The sequence below is a fragment of the Meleagris gallopavo genome, chromosome 2, assembly GCF_000146605.3.
Source record: "Meleagris gallopavo isolate NT-WF06-2002-E0010 breed Aviagen turkey brand Nicholas breeding stock chromosome 2, Turkey_5.1, whole genome shotgun sequence".
NCBI classification, from domain to species: domain Eukaryota; kingdom Metazoa; phylum Chordata; class Aves; order Galliformes; family Phasianidae; genus Meleagris; species Meleagris gallopavo.
In genome coordinates, this window is record NC_015012.2 from 79,570,487 (window position 1) to 79,595,317 (window position 24,831).

General features: G+C 39.7%; 1 protein-coding gene across 2 annotated transcripts in view; it reads left to right on the forward strand.

Moving 5' to 3' along the window:
• The window catches only part of FILIP1 (filamin A interacting protein 1), a 33,465-nt gene extending 8,830 nt beyond the window's left edge, over positions 1 to 24,635 (forward strand). The window contains exons 1-3 of one of the 2 annotated variants that reach the window (XM_019613162.2): positions 361 to 444; positions 6,379 to 6,657; positions 24,288 to 24,635. In XM_019613162.2, coding sequence (XP_019468707.1) covers positions 6,385 to 6,657; positions 24,288 to 24,620 — 606 coding nt within the window. In that variant the 5' untranslated portion in view covers positions 361 to 444; positions 6,379 to 6,384 and the 3' untranslated portion in view covers positions 24,621 to 24,635. Of the gene's footprint in view, positions 1 to 360; positions 445 to 6,378; positions 6,658 to 24,287 lie in introns of those variants that run through there. The other variant, XM_019613161.2, reaches the window with a different exon arrangement.
• Positions 24,636 to 24,831: the final 196 nt, after the last annotated feature.

A 24,831-nucleotide genomic window follows, 5' to 3' on the forward strand; every position in this document is an offset into this window, starting at 1 on the left:
ATGCTAACATCTCATCCTCAGTGCATGAGTCTCAGCACATGTGCTCATCACGCCTATATGATAAATGCTTTTCTTGCTCTGGAGGCAGACTAGGTGACAGGATGAAGGCAGCAGTGATGTTGTGTAGTAGCCACAAGTCCTCTCCTAGTCTGCATAATTATTAGAGCTTGGTTATTCAGGCTGTTCACTGACTAGAGGACTGTTCTGATTCACAAGGTACCTATACTTCTGTACCAAACTCCAGTACTTAGGGTAAGTAACTAGTGCAAACTCTCACAAAAGTACACATATAATGCATAATACTGCCAGAAGGAGCAGAGACCTTTCACTGTTTGCTTTTGCAGATTCGTATGAGGACAAGAGACCATGGGGAATCAAGAGAAAAATGATTAATGCTCCACTTACCAAAGTTTAGAAATTCAGGAAACTCCAGAACTGCTAAGGGTAGATATTTGTTCTGTTCTTCATTGTATTAGTCACTTGGTATAAAGATCTCTTCTGACCAGCATGACTGAAACAAACATGGATTCATCTGTGAGAACAAATCAAGAATGAGGTCTGTGTTCCCCTGGCACATTGTTGTTGAGCTGCTGACGGTTTGCAGTCTGACACACGTTTGCTTTGCACAGCACCCAAGCCCAATAAGGCAGCTCAGCCATCAGTCTCCATTCTCCTGTGGGAACCCATTGGTACTTTGGTTCCCCTTGTTTTCTTCAAGTCAGTGAAAACTGCAGTAACAAACACAGACTTCAGGAAAACTGCCTACCTGATAGTAATTTTAGCCAGTCTCTGAGGTGGCATGAACAATTGTCTCTAAATGTTTGTCCTGTAATGACCACACTGCTGAGGCCAAAAAGCCTTTTTCTGGCTATCCAGATCCGCTGAGGATAAAGCCATCCATCCCCATGTGGGATGGACCTTACTGAAGGTTTTTAAGACAACAAGGTCAATTTGATGTCCTTATCTTCCTCTCTTCCTGAGGTCTGAGAAGGTGTCATCCTTTTTTGTTTTGCTTTGTTGGTACTTATTGCTTGTAGATTTTGACTGATTTTATTTAAACATTTTGTCCAGCTCTCTTCCCCATTTATGGGAAGTTTCAGATTTATCAGGGAGTTATTTGCTTTGATCTCCACTTGGAGCATTTTTTAATTTATCTTTCATTCCTGGCGCTGCTCAGCAGTCTTTGCACAGAGGTCTCTGCCACATACCAGGCCCTTCTGCACCACGCTCTGCTTCACTCCTGCAGCCTGTCCAGCCCCGAAAGATGCAGTTCCCCATCATACAGCTCTGAAAGCCGAAACTGAGAAACAATTTTTTGGCTCAGTAATAGCCCAATTGCACTGACCCTGCAATTCATTGTTAGCCTGTCAGAAACCCAACACTTCCATGTGATATCTTAATCAGTTAGATCTTCAACTGAACTACAGACTACAAATTTGCAGCCAAAGGCAACAACCATATCATGGCTGTAAATCAACATTAGTTATTTATTACAACATTATTATTATTTATTATTATTATTATTATTATTATTATTATTATTTATTGTTATTATTATTCTAGGAGAAAGCACTACCAAGCCAAAGTCAGCGTGTCCAGTTAGCAGGATGGACTACATGTTAAGTTCAAAGAACCTTTTTACATTTTCTGATTGTAATAGCACAAATAATGGAGCCTAATCTTACCCATCATTTAAAGAGCTCTGGGGAGAACAAATTGCTGTTGACGGGGGAAAAGTCTGGAACAGCAAGCAGCCTGCCCTCTCTTGACATCCTACTCAGCAAATTCCTCACAGATTTCCTCCCTCTGTCAGTAAAACTAACATAAAGGTTATTTCATAAAATTTTGTGTGGATTGCTAACTTGTGAAAACTGAAGGACTTGTGCCCAAAGCAACAATACAGACTCAAGTAAATAATCATAGCATTTGTCTTTAATGCTTATAGCTTAACTGACGAGGGAAGAAGAGGAGAGACTGAAGAGTTCCCCTGCCAAGTACCAATGCTGTGAGAACATATTGAAATGAGTAGCCAATAAATGTCGAAATTAAGGTGACTGATCATATAAAGCCTTCTTGTTTGACTGGAGACTATTAGGAAAGATTTCCAGTTTAATGTGCAATATGAGAAAGGATGGAAAAAAAAACACAGCAGAATTAAATATTAAATACTAAAGCCTTTATAAATCATACCAGCTATTTCTTCAGTGATCACAATACCTTTAGCAAACCAGGAATGCTGTAAGACACAGAGATGTGATCAGAGTGGACAGCAGGAGAACATTTGTTAGCATAATTAGACAGGCAGTGTCCCCAGTACCAAGTTGGTTACTGGGGTGAAATATGCCAAGTTTGGGAGACCAAAGTAATGGTGTGCAACTGCTCAAAAACTTTTCATGTTTATGATGGTTTCAGAAATGCAGATGGATATCCAGAATGATAATATTAGGCCTCATTCCCAAACACTGTATTTCAGCCAAGATCACTGGTATGTTTTGGCTGCTTCACACTGCTCTAATTAGAAATCAGTCTTACAGCTGCTTTGTAGTCGTAGAGCACTGTGGACCAGCTGGATCATGCCACTGACTTTGACCCTCAAACTCCTTAAAAATTACTATGTAAATATCAAAATTCCAGCCCTTCCTGTCATTGTTTAGGCTTGAGTTCACCTGCACCTCCGGTTTCAGCATACAACACCTTTGTGTTTGGATAAGATTGGAAAAGTATCAACATTGTTAACTGAAGACAAGAGTAGTTGTCATCACTGCTCTGATTTTGACAAGCTTTTATACAAAGTAATGCTATTAAGGGCAGCGTCCCTGAGTAGCACACTGGCACACTTAGTGTGATGTAAGACTTGCTGTAAAATAAATCTACAGATTCCAAATAAATTTTATAAATTACAAAGGTTTGACTTCTTTAGTGACAATCATAGTCTAATTAGCTAGTTGATGCAAAGCTCCATACAGTTGCTTAAGCTACTGTGCCTCTGTATGCATGACTTTTGAAAAAAACACAAATTGTCATTTGTCCCTGTGGACTTATATTGGTTTACACTGAGTTAAAGCACACTTTAAATACGTATTTGTTGTTTCTTCATTAGCATACTTACAAAGCTATAGTCCACTATTCAGTCTTTACAAAGCTTCATGAATTGCTATCTCTGTTCCCACGGGGACAGGTGGATTAAAGTGGCTGTCCCGAGTTATGGTGTGACAGGGTGACACACTGGTTTACATGAAGTTTGGCATATGTAGCTCAGTGCATATAGTTGATTATGCTGTATCTCAACTAGTCATGAGTTAAATTTAAATTCTCTTGTGCACCTTCAGGCTGAGTCATCTTTCTACAGAGGGATCATTAACGTAACGTGTTACCAAGCAGTGTAACGAAATAATCTGTTTTCCAGTGGAAAACATGTGTAAGAGAGACCTGCAATATTCATTCTTAAAACATGTAAGATGTTCTAGAGCCACGAGGCCATTCACTGTAATCCATGAAAAATAAGCCATGGTTAAGAGATGAAAGTAGCTGGAGGCTGTGGCCCACAGGGACTCAGAAGGAAATACTCAGAAAATACAGACAGATTGAATCCCAAGTGCTCTCTCCTGAGAGGAAGTATGGCTGGAAAGTTAAAAATCCATTAAAGTTAAACAAATTGAAAGTCCCTATCTGAGAGGAAACATAGTACAATGTTTATTTTTCCATTACAAACCTGAGACCTAAAAGATTTCCTGTGGTTCTCAGGTATTGTTTGTGGCTATAATGGAGAATTGTTTTTAGAAAAGTGTAATTTATGTGTTTAATCGAAGCTATTTGATGAAAAACACACTACACAAGCATTCGGGAAGTGAAAAGCCATTGTGTACCTGTATCACCCATTGTTTGGATAGGAGCAGACCTACAATGCAAGGAATCTCATCATGAAACTCTTGCACTCTACAACTTTGGGTCTAATTCGCTCTTTGCTTAGGCTGTTGGCTGAGTTCCACTAAGTTAATGAAGTAAAGGCATGAGTAACCAATGATAATAAAAATCCTATCTTCCTGCTGAGTGAAACTACCAAAATACAAAGCTAATCTGAGCAAGAGATTTATAACACTGGCCTGACTCAAATAAGTAGCAAGCCGCAACAAGCCCAACATAACATTAGCCAAGCTGATTAGTCAATTTATTTTAGAGTTTGCTCCATTTGCTCCAATCTGCTTCTCTGAGATCCTTATCAGCAAAGTGTGTGATGTTAACAATGTTGAGAAGCATCTGTTTGACTAACATACAAGCTGCAAACTAAATCCAGAGGTGAATTTAAGTGAAAGGAAAGATTTAGAAGCAAAGGAATATTATTCATTTGATCTACTGATACGAAAACTAGGCAAGTTTCAGGCGTACAGGCCCTTCCTCAGCTTTCTTTTCTTTGTTTTGCTCAGGCAACTCAGATTGTAGTTGATCTGAAACAAGATACCTTTCTGCACAAATCTTGCCTTCCTAGTGTTCTTGATTATCTTAGGTCAACTGGCTTTAAAAACAAAACAAAACAAAACCCTTAAGGTTGCAGAAGATATGACCATATACAAAAGTAGATTGGAGTAAGGCAACATGAACTTCTGATGGTCTCCCTTGACTGTTATATAAGCCATTTCAAATAAGACTTTTTTTAGGAAACCAGCTTAATTTAAATTCGCTCTGCCTTACATTTTACCTTTGACTTTGATCCTGAAGCAGGCCTAAACTCACTATTGCCTTTTATTTTGTATGGCAGAAATATCTTGATCCCAAACAACGATCAAGACTGCCTAATGGACAATAATGACAGGACAATTACAGTCCTAGATGTACTATAACTATTACTTAATAGGAAGGTGACAAAATTGAAATATGGATCCATCAACAAACATATCTGAGTATGTTTTGTACATCTTTTTAATATTGATAAGTATTGAAATACACACTGATGAATCTCTACTGTCTTCTGTGCCATTTTTAATCAGTGACAAAGATGAAACCTTACAGGGTAAATGAGCCTTTAAGGAATGTCAACCTTCTTGGTCAAGCCTTCACTGTCAAGGGAGAAGAAAAAGAAGACATTTTTATTGGAGGAGGAAACAGGCAGATTAGGCTAGTTTCAGTTGAATGTGTTGCATATATGTTAACTTGGAAAGGGCTTAATGGTAAGAAAGAGAACTATGAGAAGATCTGAAGATAAGGGCAAATGGCTTGATTTGACGTTGCTAATGGGATCCAAGAATACTATTGTTTGGTGAAGATGATATACAAAGGATGATTTTAGCAGCTGTGTTTTATGTGACACTGCGTTACTTGTAAACTGAATGATCCCAAAGCTCCCATTCTGTCCATGAGGTCAAATAGCACAGTCTGTCTTTGCTCACACTACTAAACTCTCCTCTTTTGAGACAGAGTGGCTGCAGCTGGATGGTCTTTGGGACTAGTCCCTGGCTTGGGCCAGTGATTCTCCTGGACTAAAAGTGTGCCAAGGAGCTGCCAACAATTTGGTGATAAAGAAGGTCCAGTACCGGAGCCCAGGCACATTTACTGTCACTGTTCGATGTTCTAGCATAGAAATAGCCTCAGTATGCAGTGTAGATGCTTAAAAGAACAGAGCTGTGAGAGTCAGTAACCAAGACCTGACTTTTTGGAGAAAACCTAATTTTCTGGAAGGACTGCTCTGATCCTGCCCATTTACCTCTTAATGTTTTCATGCCCTCTTGTGCTCTCAATCCAAACTTCTTTTCAGGTTTCCTTCATAGCATTTGCAGTCTAACAACCTCAGACAGTATTTAGCCTAAGATGGAGTTTGCCTTCCAAGTTTTCTTAGTTACCTCTAATAACCAATAAAGCCAATGCTTTGCTGACGGAGACTGTAGAGTTTGTTTGTCAGGTAGTCACTGCATTCTCTCATAGAGAATTTATACTCAAGAAATATGCATTTGAATAATTTAAGTGCATTCTTGTCTCTCAAGGAAACCTCATGTTAAAATAAGATTTACTTCAGCATACTTTTATTTTATAGTGATAGATTGTGAATGATCAAAATGTTGACTTTTGGAAAAAGACTCTAGAAAATGTTCTTTATCATTTTCCTGCAGCACTTAATGTTCCATACATTGTAACTCATATCAATGTCTTGACATACTGACAAACATGGTTACCCTTACTTTAGGACTGTCTTAATTTATAACCAGTGCTTTGGATTCAATGTTTGCCACACACAAAATTGTTGAAATGTTTGAGCATTCTGTGCCCTTCCCTTGAGTATAACAGTGTATTTCAGTATTTATAAGATTGTTGTTCTTCCAAGAGACAGTATTTCTGCTGTGGTTTTTTGTGAGTAATTTTGTTTATAAAATGCTTATTTCTTTCTAGGTAGGGATGAGATCCCGAAACCAAGGTGGAGAAAGCTCGTCTAACGGGCAGTTCTCCAGTTCCAAGCCTGTCATCAGCCATGCAGAGAACGAAAAACTCCAGGATGATGCCAAGAAAAAGAACAAACCTCATCGGAAGGAAGATGAGGTCATGGTTTCAGCAACTGTCAAACGGCACTCAAAATCACCTGGACCTAGTGAACGAAAGAACAAGAAGTCCATAGAGTTTTCTAAAGAGGACTTGATAAAACTCCTCAGTATAATGGAAGGAGAACTACAGGTAAATTAAACATCTTTTTTTACAATATTTTCTGTTTATCCATACATTTTAGGTTGTCTGTCACAGGGCTCAGGAGACTGTGACATGCAAATATAAGACAAAAGACTATAAGGAGTGAACAGTGCTAGGTGGTGTTTAACAAGACAGTCACAGTTTAAAGTACTGCTTTATTTACCATCTCTATATGCAGGTACTGAAGCAAGAGAAATTACAAACCTGTCAGAACTGATGAAAGGGAGTTCTGATCTCAGAAGGAGGTGCAGAGCAATCACAAGGGAATTAATTCAGAAAAAGTACAAAAATACAGTGAGTCTTTAATACAAATATTCAAGGGAGAAATCTAAAAGTCAGTAATACTGGAAAAAGACTCAAGATGGCCCAGGACCCTGCACATATCAGAGGGTTTGCTCAAGTCTCAGCCAGAGCTCTCTCTGTCCTGCCCTGACCTCTGCATATCCCCTGTTTTGCCTATTGGTTTTCTTTCCTGGAGCAATGCTTACTTGAAAGTTTTTCAGTTGTCCTGATTTGCATGCTTATTCATCCATTTCTGCAATAGGACTGCTTGTCAAATACATCCCTTCTTTTGTATCCACTTTAATGGTGCATTATTGCATTTGGACAAGCAGAAAACAACTGCCTGTTATGTTTGAAAACATTCTGTGTCTCAATGCTTTTATTCCATTTAGCCATAATTATTTAGTATTTCATACAAGGCTTTACTTTTCCTTGAAACCCACATTTAAAATGTTTTTACTTTAATTTTGGAGTCCTTACCATCCCATCTGATTAAGAGAAGCAAATGTTTTAGAAGTGATCAATTAATTTCTTTGGTATATGAGTCACCTGAGTTACATCGTTACTGCAATACTGCAATTTCATTGTACTTCAGGTTACCAGAAAGTACTTTCGAGTTTCAAGAAATATGTATTCAAATTAAATAATTGTGTCGCAAAGACAGAGAACAGTCATTTTGCAGTGAAAAACTGGAAAAAAGCAAGAAAATATGTTGAATGCAATTTCGGGAGGAAAAAAAAACAACTTGTATCACTGCAGAACAATACCCACATTTATTGTGTTTAGTTTTACTTTATACAAAAGCTTGTATGTGTCAGTTCCTAAAAGATGAATTTATCATGCAGATAGAATAAAGCCAAACCTGATTAGAAATGTATGATGTTTGTATGATTCAGAAACATTTAGCTTGAAGCCATCATTTTGGTCTTGGAAGGGAATTTCAAGAAAGTCACTAATGTTTCCTGGGTTGCAATAAATATGGTCTGTATTCTTATCCCTGAGTAACTCTCCTGTTCAATACATGGAAATTTAGATCTTCACCATCATTTTACACTTCAGAGCCAAGTTATGCAACCTTTAAAGGAATGCCCATCTTTTCATTATCTCCATGAGGAAGGTGGGGATAGCTACCATCTACTCTGTAATATGGGCTGAAATTTCTCAGCAAGGTTATAAATCCATTGTCCTGAACAATATTTTTAGGGATATTCCTCTAAATACAAAACTTACAGAGACAATAGGCACTGCTAAAGTATCCCAATATCATAGGAGAGCTGTGAGGACAAACATACCAATAACTGTAAAGTGCATCTGTTTTTCTGCTTCCCTACAGTCAGGGACAGGAATCATTTTGGTTTTTATTCATGAATTTTTAATTTCATTTCAAAAAACCCTGTTTGAGTTAGTTATTTACATGATACCTGGTGAACTGTTGCTGAAGTGGGCAAGCTATAGCTCACTGGCTTGAGATGAGAGCCTGGCTTTGACATGAGAGCCTGGCTTTGAAACTGCAAGTGAAGATGAGCCAAGGCAGGCTCCAGCCAAAGTAAATCCTCTGGTATTACCTCCTGGCTGTCACAGTGACCTAATACACTGAGTCATTTCGTGGCTTTTCATTTTCAGATCTGTACAGACATCACTGGTGGCTGGCTGGCATTTTGTTGGGGTGGAAGATCAGGCTGTGGTTTATTTTGAAAACACTTCAATATTGGCAAAGCAAACAACGTATAGGCATATGTGAGAAGATTTTGTTTTGAGAATAACAGCAGGCTGTACTTATAGGGTCATCCAATTATTTCTATAGAAAGAATGCCATTAAATACCATGACTGTTTGCTCAGCAGCCATGATCTGCACTATCCAACACAGTGCAGGATGACATTGCCTTGCACACTCCAAACAGTGATCTCAGCTAGAGAAGTAATGGTCATGGCAACTATGGGCTTCAGGAACATAAACTGCTAATGTATGCATATGTTTCACATGCTTAGCTCACTGTGCACACCATCTGACATCATAGCAACCATAGGCACAAGTCATATTGCTGCCAGTCTCAGTTCTGAGTCCTTACCGTGGGACCTCATTTCTCCACTGTAATCTGTAAGATGAAAGTGCCAGTAAACAGTGTACGCATGCCCCAGCAGTGATGTTTATGTCTCTTTTTTTCCTTCATTATAATGACCTCAGGTAGCTTGCCTTTGTTTTAGCTTCCAGTGCCAAGTTGGACTCAACTTTGCCTGCTGTCAGATTTCCTGGCTGGGCCCTACACTCTCACTGCATGTAGAGGAGACAAAGTTTTCATCAACAGCTGAGGTCACTGTAGCTTAGGCCTTATTTTGTAAGAAAATGAAAGGGACAAAAAAGTATACAGAAGCTGCAGTGATGAAAGTGTGTCCTAATGTTCATGACAGGAGAGCTCTTAAATACAAGTCTCAGAAGGAAAGGGAGAAGCAAATGGACTGATGATAGGAACTGTTTTTAAAGCCATTGTAGCTCAGTCAAGTGTCTTTTCTCTTGTAGGATCCTACTGCTTATATTAAAAAAACAGTGTTTACATGGTTTCTAAACACATGCTGAATACACAGAGGCAAAATTCCATGTTTTCTTCCTATGCAAAGGAAAAAAAAAACAACCCAGTTTTTAAAGACTATAAAACTGATTTGAACATAAAATTTCAAGTATCAGTAGAATAAATTGGACCGTGAAGGCACAGTGTTAATTTGTATAATTGTTTCAGGCTTTCTGTCAAACCAACATGTAAATGTTACTAATTACGGAGCAGCACAGACAGCGTGAATGTCTACAGTGATGGTACAGTCCTATCTGTGGCTCACAGATTTTTGTTCAATAGCCCATGTGTTTGTCATGCATATATTTCCTGTATGCTGAGCAGTGGCCACCTATCTCCAGCAATATCAAAACTGATTTTCTACATTACCTGGTTAGGGGCCTGAGGGGAAATGAGCAACAGTGTTCATACATTTTTTCAATTTGCTCTTTTATTGCATGTTTGGGAAAAGAACAATTACAAAATTTCATTTACAAATACAACATCCACTGCAGATCATTGAGTTTTCCAAGAAAAAAAAAATATATATATATTCTTAGCTAGATTTTGTGCCTTTGCAGACAGATGGCTAGCTTGGGAGATGGTTTCTATATTTCACACCAACTAAAATATGAGCAACTAATCCATTTGAGGCCTTTGTTATGTCCATGCTTTATTGTGTTTCTCCAGTGCAGAAATGGCATTCATCTCCTGCAGCTTAGCTACCCATTCCCACTGAGGTCCTTTGCATGAGTTAGGACAGACGGACACACTCCCTCAGGTAGCTGCTGTGGAGGAGCAGAGGTGTGCTCCTCAGGGCTGGCAATAGAATGGGGTGTGCATGAAATATGTGGTAAGGTATCTGGTGTATGGGATGGACAATATCTGAAATGTGACATATTGGAAATGAGACTGTAAAAAATACAGGTTAAGCATAGATAAACCACAGGACACAATACCTGAGGAGTCTTCAGAGCTCCAAATAGTTTACTGTGAGATTGGTTTCATGCTTATTATTGAGAGGAAACACTCTGTAGCAGATATTCAGAGGTAAACCCATTTGCTTGACTTCCCTCCTTCAAGCCCAAATGTCTCTGGTGTCAAAGAAGCTCTTTCCTTCAATATATATTTATTTAAGATTTCATTTGATGGTTCCTCTGAGGGCTTACCCAAAGTGTCAGAGCAAAAGTGCACAGGGGAGGATGTCTCCATTTTCTGGGGAGCAGTATCTGCTGTACTGCACGGTGTACTCCACCAGTATCCCTATCCCTGGCTTGGCAACCAGTCCTTCTTGTCATGGCTAGTCTGATTTGGTCTTTCTGCTGAGGTTGCTAGTCCAAACATCGTCTCGGATGCTGAATTAAGACTGCCAAATACTGGGAGGCCGGAATTAGTTTTAAGGTTTGGACCTTCCACATGTGAAGGAAAGCTCCTTTCCTGTGGCAGTCAGGGCTTGTTTGCAAGCCTCAAGCCAAAGGAACAGGAAGACCTAGAAGACCTGTTTTTTGGCAGGATTCTTGGGATAAAGCCCAAGAATTACGCTGGGTCTTGTCTGCTGTAGTCCCTGGCCAACCTTGCTGGCTTCTCATGGGCCTGACAGCATTGGAGTACCTTTGCCTTAGTAGGTTAATTGTGTTTGTGCTGTTGATTATCAAACTGCACATTGCACTGGCAGGTTTATTAGCTCCTGGAGGGGTTGTTGAGGGGCAGTTACAAGTCTGGTTGCTGCTGGCTGAAGCAGGGTAACCATGTAGGGGAGGAGCTCTTACCTGGCTGAACCAGAAGGAAGTTGCCTCAGGCTGCTGTGAGTTTCTCCTTGCCCAGAGCATTTCAGGGCAGGATTTGCAGAGGAGGGTGAGGGCTCTGTTTTGTTCTCTCTGGGAAGGCCTTAGGGAAATACTTAGGTACAGGTGGCTATACATCCTGCCACAAGATAAATCCTCTCTTGTAATAAACTCAAAACAGCAGGATCCTTGATGAGTTTGGTAATACACTAACTATAGCATGCTAATATAAAAAGATATTTTAGCATTTATCAGCTTTCTATCATAAAACTAAGCTTTGTAAATGTAAAGGGGGAAAAGGGAAATATTTCCTCATTCCATTTCCTGCTTTCTACTTTATTTCTTCTTCATAGATATACATATTTTATTAATACATTTTGTTCTATGATAATTATGCTCTGTTCTCTTTCCTAAGAAAAGTTTCTCCCCCTTCGTTTTCTTTCTCTTTTTTATTTCTCCAGTTTTGACCTTTTTCCTTATACTACTTTTTTGCCACTTCCTAATTTGAGGATTTCTTCATTCTCATATTTTAGGTGCATTCATTGATCCATTTTCCTTAGAGTCCTTGACAAGCAAAAAACATTCATCTGCTGCAAATCAAGTCCCTCCACCAGTTCTTTAGACAACTAGTTCATTTAGCCTTCATTGTGAGTTTATCAGGATGTGTTTTAAGACTAGATAGATTGTTTACCTTGGCTACTTCTATTGGAAAATAGTACCAGAACTGAAAAGCTTTAATGCTTAGCATTTTTTTTTTTCTTTTAATTTCTGGTCCAATTTTAATTATGTCCAGTGAAACTTTATGAAGTCTATGCTAGACAGCAATCACTTTTTAAATTGCCTGCCTGACTCCCTACAGTTTAATATCTGCTGTGTTTACAGATGGTAGACACACACCCTCTGAGCCTTCGCTTCTCTATGATAGCTATGTCACCTTCTTTTAGTCTCCTCTAGCAGAAAAGGCTTCCTACTTCTTTGATCATCCCTTGATCAGTGCCTGGCTTTGTCTTTCTTAAATTTCTGCAGCTAGAACTTTGTGCACAGCGTCTTGTACACTGATTTTAATATTTCCTTTTCTATGCCAAAATGGCTTTACTTGACCCTCCCATCACTTGGTAGTATGATTGATATGTGAAAGAATTTGATTCTATAACCATAGTTATATTATTTTTCTCTGTTTCTTCTTCCTCTTGCTGCTATGTGTAAACTTTCACACAATGCCTTGAACTTCTTTTGTTTGTTGCAATTCTTTGTCAAGGAAATAAGGGTTTCCTGAGAAGCTGAAGCACCATTGTGACATTCCCCTCAATATTATTTGGTTAAAAACACTGTACAAACTCCTATATTTTTCTTCAGTGCCTTTCTTGTTACTCTTGAATTGATGTGTTTGAATATTGAGTTGCCTGAAGATTTGAGCAATGGATGTTCGTTAGATGGGTGGAAATCAGAAATGTTTCTTTTGGATAATATTAACATTGCAGGAGAAGTTGGAAAAGATGCCACAGAACTGATCTAGGGGAAAGATTACATAGCAAAGTGAAGAGGTAAGAGCTTCCACATGGTCATTAGCCATATGTCACAACCTGAACAGCTATAGTTATCTGAAGAGAAGCCTGAGTGAAAGCAATATATACAGCCACACAAAAGTATATGTGGAGCAACTTAAGTGTTTGTAACTGTGAAGTCTTGTTAATTGGATTTGGAAGAGTTTAGGATTTTCTGAGCATATCGTACAAATGAAATTCAAATTCCCTTAGAGAGGATCCTTGGCATGCACAGAGCTACAGTGGAAAAAATGAAGGTAGGGTTAATGTGAGGAGAGAGAAGTAATTTAAGGAGAATTGAATGAGAAGAAAGAGGTTAGACAAGAAGAAAATGAGTGTGATAAAAGGGGGATGCAACAGCAATAAATGGATCCAAGCTAAAGACATGGAAATAGAACACAGAGAAAACAAGAGAATTAAGATGGTATCCATATTGTATCCTAAAAATGTCTGGCATAAGAGTATCACCACAAGGAATTAAAAAATTATCTCCCATCTTTCTGACTCCTTGTTCGTTTGTATTTTCCTAGTGAAGCAGGCTTTTGCAAGACAAAAAATCAATTTAGGGTAAACTCCAGACCAGAAATGCTCTTTTATTTTCATTGAGTAATTTGTAGCCAGAGATGTTTTGTTTTGTTTTTTTTTTCCTAGAGCAGCATGTTTTCCTGTAGTTTGCTATCATTTCTGTTCAAAATGCAAGGGATACTGATCTTGTCTAGCCAGTCACAATAATTACAAATTACAAAAAAAAATACTGCTGTGTTATGAGAGAAAAAAAGATAAGGCAATATACTGACGGAGTTAAATTGTGCTATTCGGGCAATTTCCTGCTCCCTCTGAAATTAGGGGCAGAGGTGCTATCAACCATAGTGATGATAACAATCTCTTTGGTCATAAGACTGCTTTAGAATTATGTTTTTGAAGTCATTATCCTTACTAAAATGTCACTCTCACTGGATAAATATAAGCTGAAAACCTCTTCCATAATGATGCTTTAACATTCTTTTCTGCTAATGCCTGAACTGCACTGACTGTAGCTAGATGTTGGCTTAGAGGATTAGAAGAGGGAAGGGTAACTGGCAGGTCTCTCCATTTCATTGAAAATCTCATCTAGAGTGGAGGGAAGGTGATAAGCAGATTGGTTTGTTGGTGTTGGTGGGTTTTTTTAATGTGTTTTTTAAAAAAATTACTAATCTTCTTTCCAAAACCATACAGAAAGTTTAAGTTTTTGTCTTGTTTCCATTGGGATCAGTGTCCTTAACTGATCCTCCTATCCAGTCTTTTTCAAATCATTTTAATCAGCTAATGCCATTTAACTGGTTTGCTGTTGTTTTGCTGTGTGATTCTTTTTTTTTTTTTTTTTCACTTACTCAATATAAATTGTACACTCGCTGCAACATTAATGAGAAATTTTATATCTTTTCGCATTTTCTTGGGAGAAGGGTTATACTGTGGGAAAGAACATGGCCAATCCATTTGCAATAAATGCTAGATGCATGGCTTTAAAATAGCTGGGATTCTTGGGAAAGCTTGCAATGAGCATATGTCTTATGTGTCATGCTGCTGTCCAGTTCTCTGAGTCACCAGTTGTTAATTTAACATTTTTGTTGTAGCTGAGTTTTATTAACTTTGCTGCCCCTATTGTGTGTTTATTGAGTTTGAGTCTCCTGTTCTCCAGCTGAGGATCAGATAAGCTCTTGAGAGCAAAACTGATTATTTTCCATCCAAAATGAGCCTTAATAAAAACAAACATAAGCTTTTATATAACAGTTGTGGGAACATGACTATCTTGAGAAAATGTTTTGTTTCTAGGGTTAAAGGCTCCACCTATTGGTTGACTAAAACAAGAGAAATGCAACATTTTCACATAGAAGACGGCTGGCCCTACTGAGCATCCTGTGTCTTGCCACATCTTTGTGAAATTGTTGGCTTCAGTGTAGAATTTTGCATAAGGTCCAAAGTAAAATGAGCTCAGTGATTATGTCTGAGGGCTGCAGACACGTGGCACCAAACTGATGCACTGCTGAAAGATTATTGAAGGAAGTCCTTCTCTAAGACAGGAATGGTTTGGATTTTGCAAATGTTTCTTATCCTGGAAACGATTGTTTTCTTTGGGAAAACCAAACCAAACCAACCAAACAAAACAAACACACAACAAAAACAAACAAACAAACAAGCAGAATAAAAACCATCAATTCTTCCGTACCAGCAAAATTAGTGGAACCAACTGACCTAAGTACAGTTACATGGTAACTTCCAGACATTTGTGGCCTTTGTATTTAAGTAAGATGGAAACAGAAGTGTTGATGGAGTTAGGTTTATAATGAAAGCTCATTAGGCAGCCTCAACATTTCAGGCAAAATGGCATTTTGAGAAACTCCATTATTGTTCCTGGGAATGCAGAAGAGCAATGGAAAAGGGAGAGGACACCTAAGTGTGGGGAGGGCATGAGAAATGACAGACATAGCAAGATCCAGGGACTTCAGAGGCAGCAGGAGGCTGTGAAGACATCAAGGGCATGGGCAAGGGCCCTTATTTTGTGCCTTTCCTTGTCTACCCTAAGTGACTTTTTTCGGAGAGCTCACTCTCATCCTCCCTCCTCCTTTGATGATTCCTCTATTTAAATAAGCAGCTATGCTGGTAAGTGCTCGCTGTTACACAGTCCTACTATACTTGCCCATTCATCAGTCACCAGTAACTTGAATGCACAGAGCACTGAAAAAACAGCTTGTTGAAGCCAACAAAATGCTTGGACAAGAGAAAGTTGTGTATACAGTTTATTATACATGTTTACACACTTATGTCTGCTGGTAGCTTGCTCTGGGTTATGCTCCAGCCTCTGTGGGAGAGGCAGAAGGATTTCCTCTGAACTTTATCATCCTGACGGCCATGTCCCCAGCGGCACCAGCTTGTCTTTCATCCTGTCCTGCTCCACACATGATTATTCCTGACAGAGGATAGCCAGCGCACTGTAGAAAAAAATGCATGGGTGGATTTGTTACTCTTGAGAAGAGGATAAGTAAGTCCCTATAGAGTCAATGAATCACGAGTCATATGTGGTAGCCACTGGAAAGAGGTCCATGAACAAAAAGTGAATCTCTTCAGTTTTGGTCCAGACTGGTTGCCATAAGATTAAAGCAAAGATGATAACACAGGAAAAAGGAAGTCATCTTCTTTTTTTTCCTCTTAAGTATGTGCTAACTGATCACAAAATAAATTTGCGATCGCTAAAGGAATACAGCCTTACTACACAAATCCAGCTATAAAGGTTGCCTTAATGTGCGTGAAATGTGCTACAATTTTAGTAATTTCCCATACTGCTACAGTGGCTCGTGATCTGCCATTCATCTGGGATATGGAAAGCTGCAGATCATTTCCTTAACATGAACAAAGCAGAACAGGGACTGGAGCCACTGGAGATTTCCATGTTTGATTTGAAGTACTGCAACCAGGGAGCTCTCTGCCTGTGCAAACGTTGTGGTGAGCAGTGCTCTCACAGCTGCTCAAAGATCTAAAGCTGCTTTGTTAATTACCTCATTTGTTACGTTGTGCACTGCAAAACAGCAGCCACACACCAGCCCTGAATTGTGAATGCAGTTCTTCATGTGCTGTTATGAACAATTCTCCCTGCTCAAGTGTCCAGAAAGGTGCTTTAACAGATGTTTCTCCATTTCCCTGTTGTCTGGTTGCATCAATCTGGGGCCTCTGCTTACTGCCGGGCTTCAGATCATGTGCAAAATGTTATTATACGCTTAATGTTGGCTGAGATGTATGACTGGATATGGTAAACCCAAACCTGCGGGTTTAGCTTCTGCGATTCATTCCTGAAGCATGTAAAGCACATCCCAACATGCAGAGTTGTATGCATAATTGACAGTGACCTCTTGCACCCATCTCTCTGCGCTGATGGGATCGTGGCACAACAATTCTGCATGCTGCAGTAACCATCCCATAATTTGGTACTATTGAGCAAAAATCTCTTTTGGGGGAAAAGGCAGGATATCCCAAACCCCAATAATTCTGAAAACATTAAGCAGTGTGGAGTTAATACTTGTCGGGGCCTTGCCATGGGAATTTTCTGGCTGTGGCCCAGACTACAGATAATTAATTATGTCAGTGAAAGGCTCTGGTGGCCTGTTTTCTTCAGAAAAAAAGTGACATCATCCATGGAGCTCTCTGGCAATAAAGCAGAACAAAGCTGTGTGGGCAGGAAATAACAGACAGATGTCTTCTAGTGCTCATTTGATCTGTTTCAAAGCTTGCTGCAAGAAGTACTATACTGCTCAGTGCTACTTCTCTCCAGCTCTGCAATCTTTAGCAAGGATGTTTTTAAATATAAGAGACCAAATTAATCTCTGATGTAATTCTTCTGGAGCCACTTCAGAGAATTTATGCAGCAGATGAGCTGGTCTGTCATGTACCTTTCCTACAGTATTGATTTTAGGAGGACTTTCTCTGTTATGACTGTAAAATAACTCAGACCATGATGGTACACTGCATATGGTGATACTGAGGGCTTTGTACAAGGCCAGAAAGTTCTATGCAGTGTGACCAAGTCAGGTCAACTTTGTTTCAAATCTCCACAGTCACAAGAGATCACTTGCATTTCCTGATGTATTACACTAAACTGCTGAACAAAAAAAAATTCACTTTTCAGTGCAGAACACGCTCGTTACTTCCAGTGCAAATCTCTTACACAAATATGAGTCCAGAAATGTTAAAAGAAATTAGTGCAAGTGAACTCCAGTGTTTCAAGTATTAGGAAATTTCACTAAGATGAAGGGCAGGTGTCTTCCTTGAAAGAAAATCAATGCATTAATGTCATAAAATCACAGAAGCAATCATAGAATATCTTAGGTTGGAAGGGACCTTAAGGGCTATGCAGTTTCCAATCCCCTGCTGTGGGCAGGGCTGCCCCCCACCAGTTCAGGCTTCCCAGGACCCCACTGAACCTGGCCTTCAGTGTCTCCAGGATGGGGCACCCACAGCTCTCTGGGCAGCTGTACCAGCACCTCACCACTCTCCAAGTAAAGAATTTCTTCCTAAAGTCTGACTGAAATTTCCCCTTTTAATTTAAAGCCACCCCCCCTTGTTCTAACAGTATTAGACCATGTAATTAAGCTATCATTTTCAACCATTAGGTGAGTGTTGTAAACATGGCTATTTCAGACATCCAGTATAGGAGAGAAAAAGTATTTATTGATTTTTTAGCAAAAAGGAGCTTTGAGTGATGCAATATACGATAGAGCATCTAACTTATTTTGAAGCGTTCATTGTACACTAAATACTTACGGCCCTGAAAACAAGTTTCTACCCAGACCCTGTAGCAGTATGGAGGGATTGCTTGGGGAAGCAAACCTTTAGCAGAAGCATCCTTCCAGTAGGCAGGATAATTTTTATTACTTTCTCTAGTCGTGTTCATAGTATCATGAAACAAAAAATGAAGAAAATTTGCTTTAATTGTTTGAATTTCATTTTAAAGTAAGAAAAGAAGGGAAGTGACTAAGTTTAAACACGAGTTTGCGTTAGGAGCTTTTGCAGATACAGTTTTTCAGCTACAGTTGCCTAAAGATGCTGTCTTCACTAAATCAGAGTAAATAAACACGCTGTATTTACTCTCTGAGGTCTCTAATGGGAACTTTCTGACACAAGACTGTTCCTGCCCCAGCTGTGACACAGCATGAGTGTGTCCTGGTTAGTGCAGAAAGCAGTGTGAGTGCATCCTCCCCATTTCCTTTAGAAGTATGCCTTGGTCGTGATGTTTGTTAGCTCTAGGTGAAAAGTTGTTAAAGTCTACTGGAATTTAGGAAACCAGCCACTGGCAAGATTACAACATTGCAGGGAAAACCTGTGACCTTATCTAGTTTCTGATGTAATACAGGGCAGCTGCTGCACTATTAATAACCTGAACTGTGTGAAATACAAGTACCAGCACCACAAGTAAGAAGTTAAGCTGTCTGTGGTTTGATCGATATTTCTTGCCATTAATCACTGGCAAAAAAAACGTGATTTTATAAACATTAAACCTCTGTTACTTGGTGCTTTCACTTGTGCAGGCAGAACAGAATGCTGTGGTAACAAGGAAAAGGCGTGTAAAAAAAAGGTGTAAGTATCAGAACTTCCTAATATTCTATGAGTGTATTCCCTGTAAACATTGTTTCCGGCCCTGAATTTTCAAAACTTCTTTCAGTAAATGGAGAGGATTCTCTTCATATTATTAAAGTATTTAGATCTCTCTGAAGTCATTAGGCGTACTTCAGATGGAGCACTGAGCTATGAGGGTAATAGTATTGGTAGGTGATTTAGAGATCCTAAACTGTTAACACTATAGATTTGCATGAATGCATTTTATGAACAAACAAAATTTGGGAGAAGAGTTTAGGAAATGGCCTGGCAAAGGATTCTGAGTTGGATTTTATTCTCATCTGACAGTGATTATTTTGAGTCCATTCATCTCAAATGCAACTGATTTTTTTTCCCAATTTATTAGCTGCCTTACATGAAACAAGTCTGAGCAGCCCAGTCCCATTTCCCAGGTGATAAATGGGCTATTGCAAAAATTCCCCGTTTAGTGGGTGCTAAGTTTTGTTGGCGGTCTCACGGGAGAGGCCAAAGACTGTGGGAATGGGGAGAGAGGGCTGTGGTAAATTGGCAGGGCAGGGCAGGAGGAGGAAGCACGTCCGAATGCTGGGCTTGTGTAACAGTCTTTCCATTGACCAAGAATTTGGTTGCTAGGCTGCCAGTCCCCTTTTACAAGCAGCAGAGTCATGCTATTGTTTCCTAAATGGTTTCAATTTTATGCAGGGACTTCTTTACATCCTTTCTATATTATTTAAGTATTTTACTAGGCACGTATTAAAGTGAGGTTTGGAACTCAGACCCCTTCTCCACTCTGGCCAGTAAGCCGAAGAAAGCCTTTCTCTTTTATTCTGCCAGAAAGCGAGTATTTCAAGGGAATCGTGTGAAGAGTGGTTCCACATCAGCCTTCCATCAGGGCAGGCAGCATGTACTCCTAAGAGAAGAGAGCTGTGTACTGAGAGAGTTCACAGGTAGAAACACACACCTGCAATGTAAGTTGACACACCAGCAACTGAGCAGAAGAGCAGAGCAGGAGGAGCTGTGTGGAACAGCAGTACTTCATTGAATTTTAGCCCCTCAGTGGATGTACTGGAGATTTGAGATGATCATCCTTTAGATTTTGGTACCTGCAGTAAGGACAGAACAAGGCTTAGACGATACAGTTTGATGTAGTTTCTCTGTCAGCAGGGGTGGTAGAAAGAGTTTGATGAACTCTCAGCAGACTTTGCTCCTGGAGAAAATGAGTGTAGAAAAACACTTCTCAACCTGTGTGGCCTTTTGTGCTTCCCGACTTAAAAGTATTTCTAAGATGACCTGTTCATTAATCTGTCTCAATCAGTCCTACAGTTCAGTGGATCAACTGTTTGATAGCATTTTGTTAACAAAAAAAACATCTTTATTTTCGGAGTAACCACAGTATCAACAGTACTAATAGTAGCTTATCTTAGAGTTTTTGGGAGGACAATTTAAGTAATGAAAAACTGTAAGGGAAGATGCATTTATTTTCTTAATTCTGCACTTTGACTTTTAAGAGAGCTTTTCTGGATATTTGCAGTTTTCTGGACTTACTCAAATAATTTTCATTCTGAAAACTGCTGCAATGTGTGACTATCTCATGCCTGAATATTCTCTCTCATCAGCACACCTATAAAATGACTTCAGAGAGGGCTTTATTCTGTCAAGCACCATGTTTCTTCAGCCAAAACAGATAAAACCTTTAGTCTGTGATGTATATACAGCTTTACTTCCAGTTTGAAATCTCTTCCTTGAATTTGTCTCCTAGCTTACGATTTATGCTAAGCAGTGTGTGCCTTGGAGCAAGGAAGGGCCATAAATAGATATGGAAATAGAAGCAGTTTGCCAGTATAGTTCTTCGTAGCTAGGAAGAGGGACCTCTCACACTTCTTTGTAGGTGTGTGTGTTGTAGTCCAAGTGTTTCTCCACAGTATTATGCTGACTTGTTATCTGGAAATGCTTTATATCCTGAAGCTTAGTTCAGTGATGGTTGTTCTCTATATATCGAAAGAAAACATTTTCTTATGAGTTCTTTTCTAGTTTCAGAGGAAAATTTGTCATTTGAAGGAAATATGAAATCATGAAAAATACAGTCCTGCAGTTTCGGCTTCTTCCATGTACATTTATCTTGGGGAGTGTCAGAGAGACTAATTGGACTCCGTAAATCCCAAGGCTGGTTGGGAAGATAGGATGTAACTGCCCAGACCTGGGGTAGTGGCATGGCAGAATCTTTCAGTGCTGGGGCTTGACTCTGACTAAATAAAAGCAAATTTGTCTCCAGTTTATTATTAGCATGAGGCTAATATTAGCATGAGCAACCTGAGCGTCTGTTTATTAGTTTTCTTTTCACAAACTGTTATAGGAACAGAGTACTTGAAAAGATAATGATAGGAGCATGATCAAGCCCAGAAAAGGCAGAAGGCATCTTATCATGCTACTGTGATTCAAGTCCTGACTGCCCACAAAGGAGGACATGAATGGGTGGGTGCCCATGGGCCGGAAATCCTTCCCTTGGGCTGCAGCAAGGGGCCTCTCTGCTCAGGGTTTGCAGTGCACTGCGCTGTGCTCTGGAGCTCTTAAAGATGATGAAAGGAATAACTGGACATGATCCTGGGTAACCTGCTCTGAGTTTCACTACCTGAGCACGGAGTTTGGACCAAATGGCTTCCATAGAATCATAAATCATAGAATGGATTGGGTTGGAAGGGATCTTAGAGTTCACCTAGTTCCAACACCCCCTGCTGTGGGAAGAGTTGCCAACCACTATATCAGGTTGTCCAAGGCCCCATCCAACCTGGCCTTGAACACCTCCAGGGATGGAGTATCCACAGCTTCTCTGGGCAACCTCTTCAACCTCTTCCAGTGCCTCACCACACTCTGAGTGAAAAAATTTCTCCTAATATCTGATATCTCCCTCTTTTCTTCATTCTAATTATAAGCTCCTTCTAAATACTGGAATGTCACAATGAGCTCTCCCCAGAGTTTTCTCTTCTCCAGACTGAGCAAGCACTGTTTGCTCGGTCTTTCTTCATAGGAGGAGTCCCTGCCCACCTCAGCCATTGTGTCGTTCTGTGATGCTGTGGAAAAGAGTATCGTTCAAAGCTCTGACAGAGCTTCGACAACCTCTTCTTTCTTGTTTAGGGGTTTAGTTCCTCTGTTTAGCATCACCTACTTCCCAGCTCCTCTCCCACTGGCTCCTGGGGACCCAAAACTGCAGCATCCAGAAACATCTCTTAACTGGCAAATTTGTCTCAAGGAGATTGTTATTCTCTCCTGCTGAAGTTGTTATGTTTCAGTCGATGATGATTAAAGACTAATGAGACTGGAAGGAAAGTATGCACAACTTGGACAGGTGCTAAGACATTCATTGGAAGGGCAGCATTAGGTTCCTCTGCCAGCGCCTATCGACACTAAATCACCAAGCAGGGATTGTCTCTGCTTTGCCTCTCAATGTTTAATTACACCACATGGGGCCTGATAGCTGCAATAGGGGTTAACAAATTCATCCTCCCTCCCTCCTTTCTAGTTGAGTCTTCCAATGTAGACCCATTCTTGAGAAATGGGGCTTGACGCTTCCTGTGCTTAAGGCCAAAATGAGTCAAGGTTTTAGCATGGTGCATCTTCGGTACTGGTGCACAGGGCAGAAGAATGCTGCTCCCTTTGTCCCCATTATTTTCAGCACTCCCTTTGCACAGAGTGGCCCTGAGCACCGCATAAGGCGCACAGTGAGACACTGAGTGTGCCTTGGGACAGGACACAGATGGCCCAAAAACTGAGACCAGGGTCCCCAGGAGCTATTTAATGGACTCAGTGGTAGGTGCAAACCAGAAGAAGCAGGAGCCAAGAAGATTGGACCATCTGCTTTAGGAACCCAATTTAGTTGCTGTCTGACAGTCATAGCCAGGTGACTGAGGAGGGAGAGGTTTCCTATTCTCTGCCTTGCCAGTGTGTATGATGATTATTACATTCATTTACCATGGAGAAAAAACAGATTAGAAGTACTAACCTCTTAGTAACAAAGACATTAAAATAGCTGTTATTTCTACAGACATGTAAAAAAATATATAGTATGTTCTTGAAACTCTCTCAGGCTTTCCTAAAATAACTTTTTTTTTTCTTTTCTTTTTTTTCCTGTTCTGAGAGTGGCACATTACCAGGACATGATTGAGGGAGGTGTACAGGCATTCCTTGGGACTATCCCACATAATTCATTCGTAGTTCTGACACCCTTGAGTGATGCACCCTTCCACACTCATGCTGAAAAATATTCTCTACCATTCCAGTCTGTTATTTGTATCTTGTAGGCAGAACCGCATGTAAGGCTTTTATTTACAAAGTTACAAAGTGTTGTACAGGGTTAAGACCTTACAGCTAACTGTTCATCTAGTTCTCAACTGAGTGGTGTGATCTTTGCCTCAAACTCATTTTGTGTTTATTTTCACATTATTTTATTAAGGAAAGATTAAGTGGTCTTTGCCATTTTCTGAAATTATTTCCTTGCTCGTTTTAAAAGCAGGTGATTTGTAGAGCTGTGATGTCTCTGTGGTATTGGGTAAAGATTTAGGATTTGGAACAGCGGTAACAACAAGTGCCATTATGAACACTGGGAAACATGAAGCGTTGGCCAGTTCATAAATCCTAAATAGTCATTGTTCATATTGAGGCTGAATTTCTAAGAGGTTTTTCCTAAAATATCTGAACTTTTCCTTAGCTCTTGACTTGTTTCCCAGGCTCACATGGGTTGAGCAGGGCAGGGAAGAGAAAAAATGGTGCCGCACCTTTCTGCTTTCCATTGCAGTGGGCTTGTGGGAGATACATGCTCCAAAAATCCAACCTGGGACATCGCTTGTGGATTTTCTTTCCAGGGATTTTGTTTAAGCAAGCAAAAGTTAGAAAACTTTTTTTTTTGGTAAGTACTTGAAGATAACCTGTAGTCACAAAGTCAAGTAGGTGGCTAATTGGAAATATTTGATGTGAGACTGTCTGAAAAATATTAATTCAGCCCATTTTTGCTGCTTGTTTTACTCATTCCCTAAATGCAGTCAGAGAACAGCAAAGGCACAAAATAAGTGAAAAAATATGTCAAGATTAATGATATTCTTTGGCTTTAGTTTCAATCAGATAAAAATCCATGGCATTCAAATGTAATGACAAGAAGGAATAGTATAAATAATTCCTACAGGGACTGCATTTGGCTTACACAGATTGTGTTTATTCTGATATCTCCCAAAGTTTTGTATTTGCATTGGCAGCCCAGCATTCTTCTAATTTTACTTTTTCTCTGTATGCACTCTGTAGTGCCCCGATTTTCCACGTTTCCCCTGTTGATTAACAGATTGGCTTATGTTACTGATCTTCTATGCTACAGGCGAGGGAGGATGTGATCCACATGTTGAAGACAGAGAAAACCAAACCTGAAGTTTTAGAAGCTCACTATGGTTCTGCAGCTCCAGAGAGTGTGCTGCGAGTGCTACACAGGGACGCCATCCTCGCCCAAGAAAAATCTATAGGAGAAGATGTCTATGAGAAACCAATTTCAGAGGTAAAAACTTCTCAGTTTACATCTTCAAGTCTGTGCAGGGGGATTCCTAACCAGAAGGGAAATTGCATGCATTTTGTGTTTATGCAAAACATGCCAGAGGATAATATAGTGGTGGTAGAAATGACAAGAAATCAAAGGAAAATTGAATATTCTTGTTAACTTAACCTGCTAAATAAAGGTAACTAAAATCACAGGGTTTGAATACAAACAGTCTAGATGCTCCTTAGGGCTGGTGCAGGTAAGTGAGAATAAAATCTTCGTGTGTTGCATTTCTTTTTTTAGAAATGCAGAATTATAGAAACATTATGGCCACAAGTTGTACCAGAGGAGGTTTAGATTAGACATAAGGAAGAGCTTTTTCTCTCGGAGA